At 50.4% G+C, this 18,908-nt stretch overlaps 4 protein-coding genes across 4 annotated transcripts in view; all 4 read left to right on the plus strand.

Moving 5' to 3' along the window:
- The window catches only part of si:ch211-256m1.8 (uncharacterized), a 7,504-nt gene extending 2,726 nt beyond the window's left edge, over window positions 1–4,778 (plus strand). The window contains exons 4-5 of the mRNA XM_060075520.1: window positions 47–3,984; window positions 4,027–4,778. Of these exons, the coding sequence (XP_059931503.1) occupies window positions 47–3,940 (3,894 nt within the window). The 3' untranslated portion in view covers window positions 3,941–3,984; window positions 4,027–4,778. The remainder of the gene's footprint in view (window positions 1–46; window positions 3,985–4,026) is intronic.
- Window positions 4,779–5,454: 676 nt separating this feature from the next.
- On the plus strand, window positions 5,455–8,732 carry mpst (mercaptopyruvate sulfurtransferase). The gene is made up of 2 exons (XM_060075540.1): window positions 5,455–6,326; window positions 7,075–8,732. The coding sequence occupies exons 1-2, from the start codon at window positions 5,738–5,740 to the stop codon at window positions 7,359–7,361; spliced, it is 876 nt and encodes a 291-aa protein (XP_059931523.1). The 5' UTR covers window positions 5,455–5,737; the 3' UTR covers window positions 7,362–8,732.
- Window positions 8,733–9,794: 1,062 nt separating this feature from the next.
- On the plus strand, window positions 9,795–16,171 carry LOC132474707 (SUMO-conjugating enzyme UBC9-like). Its single transcript, XM_060075554.1, has 7 exons — window positions 9,795–10,156; window positions 10,409–10,494; window positions 10,748–10,831; window positions 13,253–13,325; window positions 13,481–13,590; window positions 14,991–15,070; window positions 15,743–16,171. Exons 2-7 carry the CDS (start codon window positions 10,429–10,431, stop codon window positions 15,804–15,806), a joined length of 477 nt encoding a protein of 158 aa, XP_059931537.1. The 5' UTR covers window positions 9,795–10,156; window positions 10,409–10,428; the 3' UTR covers window positions 15,807–16,171.
- A 265-nt stretch (window positions 16,172–16,436) lies between these two features.
- Window positions 16,437–18,908, plus strand: part of LOC132474193 (uncharacterized protein C6orf132 homolog) — an 8,237-nt gene continuing 5,765 nt past the window's right edge. Inside the window, exon 1 of the mRNA XM_060074739.1 lies at window positions 16,437–16,519. Coding sequence (XP_059930722.1) covers window positions 16,437–16,519 — 83 coding nt within the window. The remainder of the gene's footprint in view (window positions 16,520–18,908) is intronic.

Genomic DNA, 18,908 nt, shown 5'->3' on the forward strand with positions numbered 1-18,908 from the left:
AATCATATTCATTGATAAACACATTCATTTTCATTTGGTTTGACAGGTGGTCAACGTGGTGGTGTTCAAGGACAGCACGGCGGGGATGGTGTTTGAGCACAGCGCGGTGGATGGAATGGTAGCGGGGCTGGTGTCAGAGTGTCTGTTTCATCTCTCTGAAACGGTAGACATCAACCTCGACCACTACGGCCCCGAGGACCACGGCCGCTCTGACGCACAAAGCGATGGCAGTAGGGTGACCCCAACTCCCCTACCTTTCCCCTTGCAAGAAATCAGAATCACCCCAAGCCCTTCCTTAAAGGCCACTCATCCAGTCATTACTTTTGAGGTGTCCTCATACCCAGATGTTTTTTCAGCATTGAGAAGTCAAAGAGGCCTGTACGATGCCTGGATAAACTTTTCTCTGCAACTTTCCTTGAGTCAAATTTTTGGTGAGTCTGCAGCCAATCACATCATTGTCACACCAACCCACATGCGGCACTACAAACATGGCCGCTGCGACCCAACATACTCCCTGACTATGAGGTCTCGAGAGCTGGTGGGCGCCCTTGCATCCTGTGTGCGGCATGACGACGCTCCTCAGTATAGCGCTCATCTTCTACAACTGTTCCATGTTGCCTTTCTGGAGCACAAGAACCTCATCAAAGCAACAAAAAGTGGCCAGGGAGTAGGTCCTCATCTTGCTGCCCTTCGGTGGTCTTTGCCATCAGACAACCCACTAAAAAAGTTCCTGGATCCCTTTGGATGTCCCTCTGTTTACCTCACTGGTAAAGATCTAATGGAAGGTGTAGAGTGTGCAGTCGGAAATGTTTATGCTAAGGACCAACTAGCTGTTACTTACCTTGGAAGGAGAGACAAGGTCTTGATGGTGTTAAATGCTAAAGGTAGCTTTGCCACGGTGTTGGAAAACCTTCGTGACAGTCTGGCGATCAACATGAAGCTAGTGATGCTACTAGCTCTCAGATACTCCATCGCATGCCAAATGGGTGCTCTGGATTGTGTACTCCATGACGGCCAAGTAGGGTCAGTGAATGCAGAGGTGAACCGCTCTGTAGAAGGGCCTCTGTCCAAAATAAAACCCAATTCAGACTCCATGAGCCCAGACTTTACTCTGGTAATACATGGCGGGGCTGGAGAGGTGATGATGTTAAACAGCAAAGTAGTGGAGGTCATTGAGTTTGCTCTAAAGACAGCCTTAGGCCTCGGCTCCCAAGTGCTTCAACATGGGGGCAGCAGCCTTGATGCAGTTCAGAGGTCAGTGGAAGCTTTGGAAGATTGCTTCCTCTTCAATGCAGGGAAGGGTTCTGTTTTTAACAAAGATGGAAAAAATGAAATGGAGGCCACCATAGTGGATTGCAGTGGGATTAATTCTGGATCTGTAGCCTGCTTGCAGAGGGTAAAAAACCCCATAAAGGCCGCCAGGTGTGTGATGGATAAGAGTCCCCACTCCATGATTGTGGGAGAAGGAGCGGAGGACTTTGTTCACGGTTTGGAGCCAGGGGAACCTCTCGGCCCAGATTACTTCTACACTGATATCCGTCACAAAGAGCTAATGGTGAAGCTGCAGGCTGACGTCAATCCACAGAACAACCATCCACAGACTGTGGGAGCGGTGGCACTGGACCGCTGGCGTAAGCTAGCTGCTGCAACGTCTACAGGGGGTTTGGTAGGGAAGCTGAAAGGCAGGGTTGGAGACACAGCTGTAGTAGGAGCAGGGATATATGGGGATGACAAGCTAGCTATTACATGCTCAGGAGATGGAGATGTGTTTCTGAGGCACACAGTAGCACAGAAAGTAGCCATTCTCTACAACCACAAAGGTTACACCCTCAGACAAGCATGTCGAGAAGTGATCTCTGAAAACCTCAAAGGCATCAGCGCCGGGATCATCGCTGTCGATTCTAAAGGAGAAGCCGTCATTGAGACCAGTGCTGGGGTGATGTTTGTAGCCTCCATGGTTGGCGGAATTTCACGGGTTGAGGTCCTCAGACCTATGCCTGAGATCTCCAATGTGATCTGGGAGACAGATGAGCTAGTTGCCCACCTTAATCCAAAGCCTTGGACTCCAGGGGATACAATTCTGACGAGAAAAGCGTTAAGTGGTCCAAGCAGCATCTTCCAGTTAGCTCTACCTGATTTTGAGGCCATGCTTCAAGCAGCAAAAACCGTTTCTAACCTGCTGTGTAAGAAACTTGGAGTACAGCGCTGTGCCTTGGTTTCTAACCCATCCCCTGACCACCCAGCCCAAATCAAACTGCTGCCACTCCATGGCCTAGAAACGGACTGGCACCCTCATGTATCCCAACAAGAGGACTTCAAAGCCTTTGATCCTGGCTACTGCTCCTCAAAGAGTGGGCCTCGCTGTGAGGATGGACTGCTGGACCAGGTTCAGGCCAAGGTTAGGGATAAACTGCCAACACCAAACGCCCCTTCTTGCTATGATTACTTGGGGGATCATTCCAGTGACGACCTGTTCTCTCGTATTGTACGTGGAGAAGAGAAACAATGGAGAGTTTGGGAGGACTCGGAGCATGTTGCATTCCTGACGCCATACCCTAACACGCCCGGACTTACAGTTGTGGTGCCTCGCAAGCCCCTTTCCAGTGACATCTTGAGTTTAGAAGATGCAGACTACACAGCACTGACCCGAGCTATCTATAAAGTAGCCAAACTACTGGAAGAGGGAATGAGAGCTAGGGGAGTTGCACTCATTTTTGAAGGCTTTGAGATTGATTACGCCCATGCTAAGATGATTCCTCTAGTACCGTCACCAGATGGCAGCAAGCCTGAAGAACTGCAACCTGAACATTTCCAAAGCTACCCCGGATATGTGTCTTCACTCAATGGTCAAGCTGCCAAGCCTGAAGCCCTTGAGAAAATCCACTCAACCATCAGCCAATGTAAGCCTCCTGGATCATGGCAAGAACCTCAGACCCACTCCATGATTGCCATCAGGAGTCAGTGGTACCACAACATGTTTCAGATTCAAAACACCCTCTTTCACAGCACAGTGGAGTATTTCCATAATGTCTGCCAGTACTCATACGCTCTGACGCCTCTCACCACTGACACCATCTCCTCCCCCATGGGCCTGGGGTCGGATTCAGAGCCGGTCTTGGTGAACATATTGGGCCAAGATGTTTACCTTGCAGACTCCATGCAGTTTGTACTGGAGTACTTCCTCCGCTTCCAGGAGAGCCTCCGAGGGACTTACTACATATCGCCCAGCTTCAGAGGGGAAGACCCTGATGCCACACACTTGAATCAGTTCTACCATGTGGAGTGTGAACTCCTGGGTGATATGGACAATGCCATTCAGATAGCAGAGGCCTACGTGTTTCACCTCACCAACGCCATGCTGAAAAACCACTCTGACATCATACTAAACACCGCTGGGACCCTGACCCATATCACGGACATGTTGAGTAAGCTTCATGGAAACCAGCCTCTACCAAGAGTCCCACTAGACCAAGCCATTCCCATGATGCCCTCTGCAGACTGTTTGGAGTGGGTTCAGCAAGGCCAGCCACACTTTGGCCGGAAGCTGACCCGCAAGGGCGAGAGGGTGTTGATCGAGAAGTATGGCGGCGCCGTGTGGCTGACGGAGATGGACCACCTGGGCGTCCCCTTCTACCAGGCCTATGTGGAAGGGTCAGGGCAGAGCAAGGCCAAGGCCTCGGACCTCCTGCTGGGCCTCGGGGAGACTGTAGGTCTGGGCGAGCGCCACTCCACCCCTGAGCTAGTTCAGGAGGCCCTCAGGCACCACGCGGTGCCCGAAGAGTCATACAAGTGGTACATTAACATGCGGCAGGTGAGGCCCCTACTCACCAGCGGGTGGGGCATGGGTACAGAACGCTACCTGTGTTGGCTTCTTCAGCACGATGACATCAGAGACATTCAAATCATACCCAGGATGAAGTCAAAAAAGTACATGCCCTGATCCGCAGTGATGCAGCGCCCTTCAGGTTCCGGTCATTATAGAACCTCAGGACCTCAAAGTACCTTCAGGTTCCTTCATTATAGAACCTCAGGACCTCAAAGTACCTTCAACGGCAGGAACAGAATAATACAGTTGAGTTGTTCCATTCTACACCCAATAAATAAATGTGAGAATATTTATTGTTGAATTGATGATTTATCGACATATAACTACTAAATATTGCATTCAGTTCATGTGATTGTATAAATTATTTGTAAGACTATTACCATTAATTAACCTTATTATTATTACCTTTATTTATCTGTTCTGCTGAAGTATGTTGATGCTGAAATATGTTCTGCCACACTTTATCTTTGTCTTAACAAACTGTAAAATGATATTCTATGAGTTCAACAAATTATTTGCTATAATACAAAAATATGAGTTTGAATATTTTCCATTAAATAAAGATTTGAAATGGAATAGGGGTCAATTTCAATGACTTTATTATTTTGTAACAGTTGCCTTAAGTTATTCTATATGCTAACTCTTTTTATAACTCTTATTTTATTTGCTATAATATAAAACTATACCAAAGATCCTAAGTACTAGAATTGTTTTAAATATATATATAGAATCTTGAAGGGTCCTTCAAATGCTCTTACTGCATGATTTTGTGTGCATACATTCTTCATTCGTCACTGTTTTAGAGTTTTTGTTTTAGGTTTGAAGAGAAACAGTATTTCAAATCTTTGTAAAACAATAATTTCAGTTGGATTGGGTCCATTTCCATGGTTTTATACATTTGTAACTTTTCTATTGAATTCATTTTAAATAAATTAATACTAAGGATTACCAACAGTCTCATTTTATTTAAAGGTTGACTCAGGCCAACAGGCCTACTCAAAACTTTTCTTAAAAAAAACAAAACGTGTGTGTGTGTGTGTGTGTGTGTGGAGGGGGAAGCCGGAGCCCACATCCCCGTTTCACAAATCTGAAACTATGTTTTATACAATGTATAGCCTCACTTTGATAATCTAGTCCAGATTTGAAGAGTCTAGGTGTAGTTGTTTTCAATCAGGACCAGCTCTAATGCGGTCTGGACAAAAAAAAAAGCATTAAAATGAGTCTTTATTACATTTTCACAAATAGGGTAAAAGTATCACAAATCTGAAACTAGTTTCTAGCTGTAGTGGTTTTCAATCAGGACAGTTCTACGGTGGTCCAGATGCAAAAGAATGCAGTGAAATCTCCCCTTTTTGGTATTTTAACTGATCAAATAAAGGTTTCATAAATTGTAAACTGTGTTTTAAAGACTGTTTAGACTCTTAGATAATCTAGACCGGTTTTACCGCGATGAAGAGATTAAACAACGAAGAAGCAGTCGCTCCATTCCATGCAGAAATGTGCAACAGCGCCCCCTGGGGTCACACTTTTCGGTGGGTCGCAGAATTCGGTGTTACACCGGAAGTTTTATTTTGAAAGGGTGTTACGTCACGCTTAACAGCCGAATAAAACTTTACTTTATTTACTGGTGATCAGAGTGATGCAGAGTCGCGGTCCCGGGGCGCCCCCGTGTGGTTGGAGTGAGGTAGTACACTTTGAGAAAAGTATTGAACATGTTTACGAAAGCCACTGCAAGTGCACTCGTTCACTAAGAGGCTCCATATCATCACATGTAGTTGCTGACGGAACGTAAAGTTAAGTTTTCTGTTCAGCTCTACTTGTTAGCTTCTCTTGACCCCAGCCGTCAGCAGCGGGCGGTCTCGCTCTCTGACTCATATCGGGTTCAGTCGGGATCAACGACACCGGATCACCATGGCGGCTCAGACCCGAGCCCTCGTCACGGGGAAATGGCTCGCAGACGCCCTGAAGAACCGCCTGGTGGGCCCCAAGCTGCGGGTCCTGGACAGCTCCTGGTACCTGGCCAAGGTGCGGCGGAACCCCCGGGCGGAGTTCCAACAGTCGCACATCCCCGGCGCCTCGTTCTTCGACGTTGACGAGTGCTCCGATAAGACCTCCGCCTTCGACCACATGGTTCCGAGTCCGGCCGAGTTCGCGGAGTACGTCGGTCACCTGGGCATCGCGAACGACACGCACGTGGTGGTGTACGACACGAGCCCCCTTGGGTCGTTCAGCGCGCCGCGCGTGTGGTGGATGTTCCGCCTGTTCGGGCACCCCGCCGTGTCGGTGCTGGACGGTGGGATGAAGAACTGGCTGGCTGAGGGTCACCCCCTGACCTCTGTCCCCTCTGAACCCGAGCGCGCGGAGTTCAAGGCAAGTGTAGACCGGTCCTTGGTCAAGACGTATGAAGACGTGTTGGAAAACATCCGAACCAAACGGGTCCAGGTGGTCGATGCCCGGTCGGCGGGTCGGTTCAAGGGCATCGAACCCGAGCCCAGAGATGGTGAGTCTCCACAGGGGTCTACTGCGATGCATCTAAATATCCGAACCACAGTTTCCCAAGAAAAAATCGCTCAGGATCCAGAGTCTGTCCTTCCAGGGATAGACTCTACACTATCTATAAAATACAATGGCTTTTCCTGAACTGTAGCCATAAACATCAAGGTAATACAAATAAAGGTATTCATTCTTTTTTTGGTAGAATGAATCTTATGAACTTGTAAGTTTGTCATTTAGTAGCGAGTTTTTACTATTATACATTTTTTACACGACTATCACATCATCAGACACTAGACAAACGTGTTCATCAGTTCATAAGAGCGTTACTCAGCATGTCCAACGTGTGATTGGCCACCAGGCTGTTCTCACTGCCCTCCTATCTGAGACCCTCCCTCCTCCTGCTCCTCTCCCTCCTCCTCCTCCTCCCCCTCCTCTCATCCTCTTCCTCCTCCCCCTCTCTTCTTCCTCCTCTCCCTCCTCTTCCTCCTCTTCTCCTCCTCCTCCTCTTCCTCTGCTTCTCCTCCTCTCTTCCTCCTCTTCCTCCTCACCTCCTCCTCTCCTCACCCTCCTCTCCTCTTCCTCCTCCTCCTCCTCCCCCTCCTCTCCTCCTCCTCCCCCTCTCCTCTTCCTCCTCTTTCTTCTTCTTCTTCTTCTTCTTCTTCTTCTTCTTCTTCCTCCTCCTCCCCCTCTCCTCCACCTCTCCTCCACCTCTCCTCTTCCTCCTCCTCCTCTTCCTCTGCTCCTCCTCTCAGACACCCGTCCGGGCCACTTCCCGGGGGCCGTCAACATGCCCTTCACCTCGGTCCTGGGGCCCTCGGGGGAGGTGCGGGGGCCCCAGGACCTGGCCCAGCTGTTCCGGGAGGCGGGGGTGGACCTAGCCGCGCCCCTCTGGGTGTCCTGCGGCTCCGGGGTCACGGCCTGCCACGTGGCGCTGGCGGCCGCCCTGCTGGGGCACCCGGGGGCCTGCGTCTACGACGGCTCCTGGTCCGAGTGGTTCAAGAGGGCCCCCCCGGAGCTGGTCCTCTCTGAGGGCCCGTAGAGAACTGAGGACCACCTGACACCTCCAGCCCTGAGGACCACCTGACACCTCCCAGAGGACCACCTGACACCTCCAGCCCTGAGGACCACCTGACACCTCCCAGAGGACCACCTGACACCTCCCAGAGGACCACCTGACACCTCCCAGAGGACCACCTGACACCTCCCAGAGGACCACCTGACACCTCCCAGAGGACCACCTGACACCTCCCAGAGGACCACCTGACACCTCCAGCCCTGAGGACCACCTGACACCTCCCAGAGGACCACCTGACACCTCCCAGAGGACCACCTGACACCTCCCAGAGGACCACCTGACACCTCCCAGAGGACCACCTGACACCTCCCAGAGGACCACCTGACACCTCCAGCCCTGAGGACCACCTGACACCTCCAGCCCTGAGGACCACCTGACACCTCCCAGAGGACCACCTGACACCTCCAGCCCTGAGGACCACCTGACACCTCCCAGAGGACCACCTGACACCTCCAGCCCTGAGGACCACCTAACGGCTCCAAGAGGACCTTCTCCAGGGCTGGAGGGTGGAGGACCTTCTCCAGGGCTGGAGGACCTTCTCCAGGGCGGATGTTGTCCAGCATGGGGCCTTCAGAAGTCTCATGTGTTGCTGAATGGTTGAGGATCCCTGATGGGTCTGATGGGTCTGATGGGTCTGATGGGTCTGTTGGGTCTGTTGGGTCTGATGGGTCTGATGGGTCTGATGGGTCTGTTGGGTCTGATGGGTCTGATGGGTCTGATGGGTCTGATGGGTCTGTTGGGTCTGATGGGTCTGATGGGTCTGATGGGTCTGTTGGGTCTGTTGGGTCTGATGGGTCTGATGGGTCTGATGGGTCTGTTGGGTCTGATGGGTCTGATGGGTCTGATGGGTCTGATGGGTCTGATGGGTCTGTTGGGTCTGATGGGTCTGATGGGTCTGTTGGGTCTGATGGGTCTGATGGGTCTGATGGGTCTGATGGGTCTGATGGGTCTGTTGGGTCTGATGGGTCTGATGGGTCTGATGGGTCTGTTGGGTCTGATGGGTCTGTTGGGTCTGTTGGGTCTGATGGGTCTGATGGGTCTGTTGGGTCTGATGGGTCTGATGGGTCTGATGGGTCTGATGGGTCTGTTGGGTCTGATGGGTCTGATGGGTCTGATGGGTCTGATGGGTCTGTTGGGTCTGATGGGTCTGTTGGGTCTGTTGGGTCTGTTGGGTCTGATGGGCTGTACAGATTGAAGTATAGGCCTGCATTTTATTTACAAATACAGAAAATAACATTGAACAGATTTGGGCTATAATATAACGTTGTGTACCTATGTTGATACATATGCCTCAACAATAACACCAGTTTAAATCAAAGTGCCTTGGCATTCAAACTTTGATTGCTTTGCTTCGAAGTGTTCAAACTAATGTTGATAATGTGAAATATTTTTTCATAATAATAATAATTATCTAGCCTGGTGTATCTTTCTTTTGGCAGGGAAATAAATTCTGTACATGTCGCTGCGTAGCAAGGTTTGGACAGTGTATGGAATAATTTCAGTTATTACTAAATAAAAATGGCCCACAATGTGAACCTGTCAATCATCCAATGTTCGGAAGTCCAGCTCTGGTGACGCACGAACGCGTCCGTGTGGAAAGGGGGCGTCGGCGGAAAGTTACAAAACCCTCGAGCGATTTTAACTTCCTTCAAGTCATTGTAGATAATTAAACATAGTTTCACTTCAATATGTGTCAAATGTCTTTTTTCCAAACATCGTGCTTTCTTGTTACATTCCCGAATAAACTACGGAGATAATTCCAGGAACATGATGCCTCGTCAAACGTGTTGACAGGAAACAATAATCAACTACCAGAAAGAACAAACAACCAATCAGCCCCGTGCACTGGCGGCTGGAAATTTATGTTGCTGACGCAGAGCAAATCAGAACCGGTTTATACCGGTTCCAAAACTAGATTTTGGGGGGTCAAACCAACTGCCTGTTTGCCAAAAGCGCAGAAAGCTTCCCATTTATAACGACTTTATGTATCCTATATATATGTGTATATGTGACGTGTCTCACAAAGGCAACCTTGATTTAAATTGAAAAACCAAAGGGTCGTGGAAGGTCTCATTTACGTGTGGCACAAGCATTCCATACAATGACTTGGATCCTAGTCGTCTATATATTATATCATTTAAGTATACAATGCATTGTGATCAACGATGAACGACGACGTATTCAGCGATACGAGTCATTCCAATAATAATTGTTAACTCTGGAGTCATCTTATTAAAAAAAAAAATGCACCAACAGAAGATCCATAATTATAAAAGCTGTTTGTAGATATAAGTAACTGATGTATTATTATTATCGACATTACGGGTAAAATGTCACAACAAAAACGGCATTTTGACTTCTGTCTTGGAATGAGAGGAGAAAGCTGCCCGTGGACCGCCTGAAGGTCCTGACGAAATAAACAAATTGGGGTCCTTCTTCAATGCTAGCTATCGAAGCGGCATCTACGAGTTGCATTGTCCTGTACAGCTGTTATGGTTACGTTGAAATACATAAAGGTTTATGAAAGATAAACGTTGCTGAAGTGATGTTGATGTTCTAGTATTCAGGCCCAGACCAGACGACGCCCGCCGGACTCGCACGTTGTCTCAAACACTCAAAGCTTTTGTTTTTCCAGCGGTTGTACGCGATCTGCATAGCTAACGGTGTTGAGAAAACAAGCTAGGTAGCCCACAGTGTTCCCCAAAAACCATCCACACCGGGGATTAACTCATCCGGGTTCGGTCAAATAAAACAACGAGGTACGTTAATCTGAACGGCTATCATTCGGTGTTGAATGGCGCCTTTTTATCAGTAATTTAATAAACGCACCCGACGCAGCGCTACGGGCACGGAGCCGTTTGTGGCGGAGTGCTTTAGAGTCGGGTCGGAAACCCCGGACTTTGGATTTACTGTGAAGAATTATATAATGTCTGTTTTTTGAGCTGCTTATTTGACACATCCCACGATCCCCAGCTGAAACGTGTGCGTGTCTTTGGTTTGTTTTTCCGCAGGGAGGCGTTAATGAGCTGCAATGTCTGGCATTGCTCTTAGCAGATTGTCTCAGGAGCGCAAAGCCTGGAGGAAAGACCACCCCTTCGTAAGTCAATTCAGATAAGTTTATATGAAGTGCAAAGAGCATCATCCATACATCTCTGACCTGGGACGCCCTCCAGGACCCGACGGCTGTTTTTACCTCGTTCATTAGCCTAGGTTTACTTTACTGTATATTTATGTTAATCCATCGGCAGAAAAATATACAATGCTGCATTCTGATGTACCAGTCCGGTTATGGTCCCGGTTTAGTGAAGTCTGTGTTTATCAACCATGACCTCTTCTTGTCTGCCCCACAGGGATTTGTTGCTGTGCCCACTAAAAACCCAGATGGCACCATGAATCTGATGAACTGGGAGTGCGCCATCCCCGGGAAGAAAGGAGTAAGTGGACCTCATGCAGAGTTCAGCTCTCTGGTTCAATAAATTCATAACGAAGTAATTCAAACAATATTACACGTGAGGGAGGGCTGTTACACTGACTATCAGCTGGGTACGGGTTAGGGTGGTCCTCCAACCCTGGCTGGGCTTCAGTCGGCCCGCAGACAGTACTGAAGGTAATCCAGCCGTGCTATCGGTATTACGGCACAACCAGAGTGAGATATGGTCTCTGTACAAGCACCATTTATTAGTTAACAGGAAGCCTAATGGACGACGACAGATTAAGGATTTCTTTGTATATTTAATAACAATCAGTTTGGCCCCATCCACACAAATAGTCAAGCAATAAGATATGCCCTTGAGTAGGGCTGGCTATATGGACATATTTATTTACACAATAATTATCGGGATTTTAGCACTATATTGATTAATATCACGTCAGGCTTATGACTCCAAAATACTATTATGCACAGCGGGCTCTCGCAGGGTCGTTACGTGGAACTATACAGAGTAATAAAGTTATAAAGTAGGCTATCACACTAAATCTAGTTTCTCACTGAAGTTTCAAACCTCATATTCAACCATTCAAGGGCTTATCTTCTCATCGTTATTCATTTATACTATAAATCCAGGTATCACGATAAGTCGCTATCTTAATTCCATGTTAATACCTTTAAAAGAGGATAAACAGTAATAGTGCAGTCCTGCCCACCTAACCACCTAACCATAAACTCAGTAGTTTAAAGGGTTTAAGTGTATCCTGGTCCCAGCTCACCTCACCGCTGAAGAGAATGAGGGGAACAGCGTGAAGAAGCAGCGCAGCCTTGCTGTGGCCAATGGCCCACCGACATAGAGCCTGACCCCCAGATCAACTGTAGCTTCAACCGTATCATAGAGCCTGACCCCCAGATCAACTAGCTTCAACCGTATCATAGAGCCTGACCCCCAGATCAACTAGCTTCAACCGTATCATAGAGCCTGACCCCCAGATCAACTGTAGCTTCAACCGTATCATAGAGCCTGACCCCCAGATCAACTAGCTTCAACCGTATCATAGAGCCTGACCCCCAGATCAACTAGCTTCAACCGTATCATAGAGCCTGACCCCCAGATCAACTGTAGCTTCAACCGTATCATAGAGCCTGACCCCCAGATCAACTGTAGCTTCAACCGTATCATAGAGCCTGACCCCCAGATCAACTGTAGCTTCAACCGTATCATAGAGCCTGACCCCCAGATCAACTGTAGCTTCAACCGTATCATAGAGCCTGACCCCCAGATCAACTGTAGCTTCAACCGTATCATAGAGCCTGACCCCCAGATCAACTAGCTTCAACCGTATCATAGAGCCTGACCCCCAGATCAACTAGCTTCAACCGTATCATAGAGCCTGACCCCCAGATCAACTGTAGCTTCAACCGTATCATAGAGCCTGACCCCCAGATCAACTAGCTTCAACCGTATCATAGAGCCTGACCCCCAGATCAACTAGCTTCAACCGTATCATAGAGCCTGACCCCCAGATCAACTAGCTTCAACCGTATCATAGAGCCTGACCCCCAGATCAACTGTAGCTTCAACCGTATCATAGAGCCTGACCCCCAGATCAACTAGCTTCAACCGTATCATAGAGCCTGACCCCCAGATCAACTAGCTTCAACCGTATCATAGAGCCTGACCCCCAGATCAACTGTAGCTTCAACCGTATCATAGAGCCTGACCCCCAGATCAACTAGCTTCAACCGTATCATAGAGCCTGACCCCCAGATCAACTAGCTTCAACCGTATCATAGAGCCTGACCCCCAGATCAACTGTAGCTTCAACCGTATCATAGAGCCTGACCCCCAGATCAACTAGCTTCAACCGTATCATAGAGCCTGACCCCCAGATCAACTGTAGCTTCAACCGTATCATAGAGCCTGACCCAGATCAACTGTAGCTTCAACCGTATCATAGAGCCTGACCCCCAGATCAACTGTAGCTTCAACCGTATCATAGAGCCTGACCCCCAGATCAACTAGCTTCAACCGTATCATAGAGCCTGACCCCCAGATCAACTAGCTTCAACCGTATCATAGAGCCTGACCCCCAGATCAACTGTAGCTTCAACCGTATCATAGAGCCTGACCCCCAGATCAACTAGCTTCAACCGTATCATAGAGCCTGACCCCCAGATCAACTAGCTTCAACCGTATCATAGAGCCTGACCCCCAGATCAACTGTAGCTTCAACCGTATCTTCGACAGCCCGAAAGACGACCTCATTAGCCGAGTCAAATCATCCTGTCCTTTTTAATACAGTTAACCAGGGTTTTTATACATTGGTTGTGTTTGGCCCATTCGGTTCGTTCCACTAAATGCTGTAAAAGTCAGTTTCCACATATTGAGCACTTGAGTAAAAGTGCCATCGTCTTTGTTCTTCAGACCTTGTGGGAAGGGGGCTTGTACAAGCTGAGAATGCTGTTCAAAGACGACTACCCCTCCTCCCCTCCCAAGTGTGAGTATCGTACCACTCAGTAGGTGGTTTTCATTTGTGTTGCCTCGGCACAAATAAGTCGTTTATATTTGCAGGGTGAAATGAATAGTAGAACTAATCGTGTTGGGCTTTTTCCTATCAAGCACTGAACCTGTTTTCTGTTGGATTCCGATCAGGCAAGTTCGAGCCTCCTATATTCCACCCCAATGTGTACCCGTCAGGCACCGTCTGTCTGTCCATCCTGGAGGAAGACAAGGACTGGAGGCCGGCCATCACCATCAAGCAGGTCTGAACGCACACACGCCCGTATACAGACCAGCGGTGTTACCAGACAGACCCTGGGGCTAGTCCTGCTGTGACCGACGGACACTAGGGGGCAGTATAGGGGTTCCTTGATTGATCTGGACAAACACAAGTTTGCTCCATTGAAAATTATCGGGGAATAATACTTCCGTGTGTGAAGGTGTTCCGATGTACTGCTTCAAAGTGGTCGACGTATGGCGACCACTTTGAAGCAGTACATCACCAGTAGTCAGGGCCCTCTCGGGGTCTTCTACCTGGGGTACAGGTGCTCCCAATCACACAACACAGTCACGCTCTGCTTGCTAATAATAACAGTACTAGTACTAGTCAGTACTAGACTCCAGTTTAGGGTCTTAATTATATTTCACCTTTCTGGCGGTCCTCCAGAATGGGGCTTTGGTGTTTTTTCTTGGTCTTCCCTAGAGTCGAGGGATGAGGGCTGTGGTGACGTTTGGTTGAAGTGTACAATCTACCTTCTGTTGTGTGACCACGTGAAGTCCCCCCGTGTGTTCAGAGCCCTGTGTCTTTCTTGGAACTTAAGTGGGCCGTGTTTCCAATAAAAGTAACAGATAATACATCCGGCGAGAACCACAGCACTTCTGCAGCCATTGGGGTCCATTACACAACCACACCCCCACCCCCAACCAGGGTTAACACAGACCTAGGAGGTGGGGTTAGGGGAGCAGGGTGGAGGTGGGGTTAGGGGAGCAGGGTGGAGGTGGGGTTAGGGGAGCAGGGTGGAGGTGGGGTTAGGGGAGCAGGGTGGAGGTGGGGTTAGGGGAGCAGGGTGGAGGTGGGGTTTGGGGAGCAGGGTGGGGTTTGGGGAGCAGGGTGGAGGTGGGGTTAGGGGAGCAGGGTGGAGGTGGGGTTAGGGGAGCAGGGTGGAGGTGGGGTTAGGGGAGCAGGGTGGAGGTGGGGTTAGGGGAGCAGGGTGGAGGTGGGGTTTGGGGAGCAGGGTGGAGGTGGGGTTAGGGGAGCAGGGTGGAGGTGGGGTTTGGGGAGCAGGGTGGAGGTGGGGTTAGGGGAGCAGGGTGGGGTTTGGGGAGCAGGGTGGAGGTGGGGTTAGGGGAGCAGGGTGGAGGTGGGGTTTGGGGAGCAGGGTGGAGGTGGGGTTAGGGGAGCAGGGTGGAGGTGGGGTTAGGGGAGCAGGGTGGGGTTTGGGGAGCAGGGTGGAGGTGGGGTTAGGGGAGCAGGGTGGGGTTTGGGGAGCAGGGTGGAGGTGGGGTTAGGGGAGCAGGGTGGGGTTTGGGGAGCAGGGTGGAGGTGGGGTTAGGGGAGCAGGGTGGAGGTGGGGTTAGGGGAGCAGGGTGGGGTTTGGGGAGCAGGGTGGAGGTGGGGCTTGGGGTTCAGCAGTTTGGCTCTAACAGGGCTGTGTGGTTTCAGATCCTACTGGGCATCCAGGAGCTTCTGAACGAACCCAACATCCAGGACCCAGCCCAGGCAGAGGCCTACACCATCTACTGGTCAGTACCCTGAAGCCCGTCCGGCTCCTTCCTCTGGTCTAGCCTGGCTCTGAGGCCCGGCCTGGCTCTGAGGCCCGGCCTGGCTCTGAGGCCCGGCCTGGCTCTGAGGCCCGGCCTGGCTCTGAGGCCCGGCCTGGCTCTGAGGCCCGGCCTGGCTCTGAGGCCCGGCCTGGCTCTGAGGCCCGGCCTGGCTCTGAGGCCCGGCCTGGCTCTGAGGCCCGGCCTGGCTCTGAGGCCCGGCCTGGCTCTGAGGCCCGGCCTGGCTCTGAGGCCCGGCCTGGCTCTGAGGCCCCAGTGATGTTCTGATCCAGGGTGTTGAGTGTCTGGCCTCGCAGGCCGTATGTATCCATGATTCACTGGAGCCCCCATTGGTGAGGGGTCTTTAATGTTGGACAGCCGTTCAGGGAGTCAGGGAACTGGGTGAATTAGTCTCGCTCTACGGGCCCAGGACCACGGGCCCTGGGCTGCCGTCATGGGGAGGCTGTCTCCATGTGTGGTTACCTCGGATGTACCTTCAGGACTAAAGTAATGAAAGAATTCTTCAGAAACGTCTCGTAAAAAGTCCCTCATTTAGCTCAACCACTTCCGCCTGACAAATGGTGAGTTTCTCAGAATCAGCCCCAGCCTTCTGATGCATGAGTCCCTCTCACCTCAATGCTCTGTGTGTTGCAGCCAGAACAGGATGGACTACGAGAAGAGGGTGAGGGCGCAGGCCAAGAAGTTCGCCCCCACATAGAGCCCCCCTCCCCGGCCGGCCGGCCCACCCAGCAGAGGGGGGGCCAAACTCCAAGGACCACTCCAAAAAGAACCACCTTTTAATCCATTTTACTATTCTACAGGACTCGCGTTAAACTTCTTCTTTTCTGCCCATCATGTCTTCTTGGTCCGTGGACGAGGAATGTTCAAACGTCTTGATCGTTTTTTTTGTATTTAGCTCCTCCCACTGGACTTAGACATGAATGCACCCCCACCATACCGCTTCGATTTGCCCTGATTTCCTGTGCGGCCGTAGGCCTGCGTTCAGCCCCTTGTGTCCAAAGGCACCAGGACGGGCCCTGCTGCCTATTGTATTGTTAAAAATAAAACATCAGTAGCCTTTTAGTTCCCTCTGAGTCTGTTACTCCTGACCGGATCCCTCCAGTCCGCGCTCCCTCTCTCGCTGAGGCTTTGTTCTTGTTTTTCGACGGCCCTTTTCTTACACTCAGCCCGATGGACGGAGGCGTTGGCTCCAGGAGGCGTTGGCTCCAGGAGGCGTTGGCTCCAGGAGGCGTTGGCTCCAGGAGGCGTTGGCTCCAGGAGGCGTTGGCTCCAGGAGGCGTTGGCTCCAGGAGGCGTTGGCTCCAGGAGGCGATGGCTCCAGGAGGCGATGGCTCCAGGAGGCGATGGCTCCAGGAGGCGATGGCTCCAGGAGGCGATGGGCGGTTTGCCCGCGCTGCAGAGCGACCCAGCGTAGGGGCGGAGCCGTACCAGGGAACCCTCTTGTTTTAGTGTTTAGCTCCTCCCTCAGTCTTCATTTGGCCCCGCCCCCTTAAGGAAGGTTCCCCCCTTAATCATTTCACAGAAAACCGCGTTTCACTTAAGTCTGCTCAAGATTTGATAACAATAAGGTCATCACTACGATTGAAGTCTGAATGATAGTGCCCGTGGGCTCCAGAAGAGGTTGTTGATCCCTGTGGGTTAATGATCCCTGTGGGTTAACCATCCCAGAGATCATTAAGCCCCGCCCGGGGCTTAATGATCTCTGGGATGGTTAACCCACAGGGATCATTAAGCCCCGGGCGGGGCTTAATGATCCCTGTGGGTTAACCATCCCTGGGTGTCCCGGGCGGGGCTTAATGATCCCTGGGGTCCCGGGCGGGGCTTAATGATCCCTGTGGGTCCCGGGCGGGGCTTAATGATCCCTGGGGGTTAATGATCATTAAGCCCCGGGCGGGGCACTGGAGCGGCGCAGAGTCTCCTCATTGGGCGGCCGGTCTTGCGTTCGGCCGGCGTGTACATAGCATCCGTCTCCTTTCCGTTCCTCAATGTCCCATCCAGCCTCCGTTCCTTAATGTTCTCGTTTGATTGGCCGGCGGGGGGTCCACCAGGTGAGAGGGGGCGGGCTCACAGCCTAAGAGGGGCTTTAAAAACAGGTTTGCTTTGCCTCTGAAGAAATGAGTGCATGTACATAATATAAATACGGAAAACTGTGGAGGTTATGTTTTATATCGTTTTAGCCAGTTGACATTTGTGTGTGGTATTAAAAGCAAATGAACACAGTTAATGTAATATTAAGAAATTGAATAAAAGACTTAAAATCAGCCCTTCATCTTTTTTAATTTCGGTTACTTGATTTTAAATTGTCCAGTGTGTGTTATGAACTGCAATGCCCAACGGATCCAGGCACGAGGCCTGTAGCGTGTCATCAGCCCAATGCTCCAAACGGCCTCACAGGGATCCTGTTTCACTCGTCCCTTGAGGCGCGCTGTGGCTGTTAACCATCAGAAGGAGGTTTGACTTCAGCCTGACTGAAGACGTGTAGAGGATGTTTGGACATTCACCCTGACAGGACTGGTTGTTTATGCGTCGGTCGTGTTTGTGGTGGTGACTTTCCTGTGAGCTGAAAGAAATGGTAATAATGAAAGATGTTTGTGTGACGGTTTTTCACACCTTTTTAACGCTTGTGGTTTGTAACACCTATCACCTCGATAAGCCACCAAGAGAAGGAAGCAACAGAGGTATGATCAGGTTGTTGGGGAAACGTTTCTGTCAATCAATGGGCTGAATAAATGAAGAACCTTAAGGACCTGGCCCGTGGTGAACCTTTAAGGACCTATCACAAACGGGCCCATTTGTTGTAGGACTGGTCTTCTCAGGAGTTGAATCATGTGACTTGGTGCCACCCTATCCTCTGCTCGGATACTATTCCAGAACAGGCTTCAGCGTGGGCTCGTTGCAGTAAGGCAAACAATGCTAAACTAGAAACAACATTCAGCAATATGTACTCTTTGAAAGCTCATATTAATAAATCAATATCCAGTCCCTTGATGAGAGTAAGCTCAGGTTTTTCTGGAGATGTGTGTGTGATGTTTACACAATGAATAGATTGTTTTACAACTCTTACATTGAATTATTCTAGAACTAACCCTCGTATATCGACGAGCAGCCCTGTTCTTACTTTCTACGCCCACTCACTGTTGTGCAGCTTACTCCACGACACCACCTCCACCCCCGCATATCTTTCTCACCTGCACCCCCCCCCCCCCCCCCCCCTCGACTTCCTGCCACAACCTAAAACACGCCGTGTGGACAGCGTGACCTTTCAGAGCTTTGCGCGCCCTCCGCTCGCTGACCGCACTTCCTGTGTCCCCCCGCCCCCCTTCGACGCCGAGCCCCCAAAATGGCGGGAGGGGGGGGGACACAGGAAGCTATCGGCCTCGGCCGCGGCGCGCTTCAGCCCACTCACAACCCAAACCACCATCAGCCCCCCCGCCCCCGACAGGAGGGCTTATGAAACGCAGAACGTTGTTTGTTTGTAACAGTTTGGTTCAGACCGACCTGCACGTGTAACACAATGCACCCCCAAACACTGGAAAGACGCGAGAGATGCATCGAGGAGATAAAGGTTCAGAAGGGTTGGTTTACTTTGGTTTGTTCCAAAGCAACAGCTAAGCCAGACAGCTCTGTAAAGGAAGCACTTTCAGGTTTTGTGCCATCAAGGATGACATTTTCGTACTAGTGTACTTATTGTACATTCTGACCTATCTTTCAGCGCAGACACCCAAATTTCCTCATTCAAAATGCGTTTGTCTTGTTGAATCGAGGTCAGGCCGACACTCATCACAGCAGCGGTGCGTGT

The sequence above is a fragment of the Gadus macrocephalus genome, chromosome 2, assembly GCF_031168955.1.
Source record: "Gadus macrocephalus chromosome 2, ASM3116895v1".
NCBI lineage: Eukaryota > Metazoa > Chordata > Actinopteri > Gadiformes > Gadidae > Gadus > Gadus macrocephalus.

What these genes read in the sequence shown, in the direction of transcription:
- LOC132474707 (XM_060075554.1), top strand. Translation starts at nt 10,429, where the DNA reads ATGTCTGGCATTGCTCTTAGCAGATTGTCTCAGGAGCGCAAAGCCTGG. An exon ending in CCATCCCCGGGAAGAAAGGA is followed by an intron (nt 10,832 to 13,252) that starts GTAAGTGGACCT and finishes TTTGTTCTTCAG; the next exon opens with ACCTTGTGGGAAGGGGGCTT. An exon ending in CGGCCATCACCATCAAGCAG is followed by an intron (nt 13,591 to 14,990) that starts GTCTGAACGCAC and finishes GTGTGGTTTCAG; the next exon opens with ATCCTACTGGGCATCCAGGA.
- mpst (XM_060075540.1), top strand. Translation starts at nt 5,738, where the DNA reads ATGGCGGCTCAGACCCGAGCCCTCGTCACGGGGAAATGGCTCGCAGAC. An exon ending in CGAACCCGAGCCCAGAGATG is followed by an intron (nt 6,327 to 7,074) that starts GTGAGTCTCCAC and finishes TCCTCCTCTCAG; the next exon opens with ACACCCGTCCGGGCCACTTC.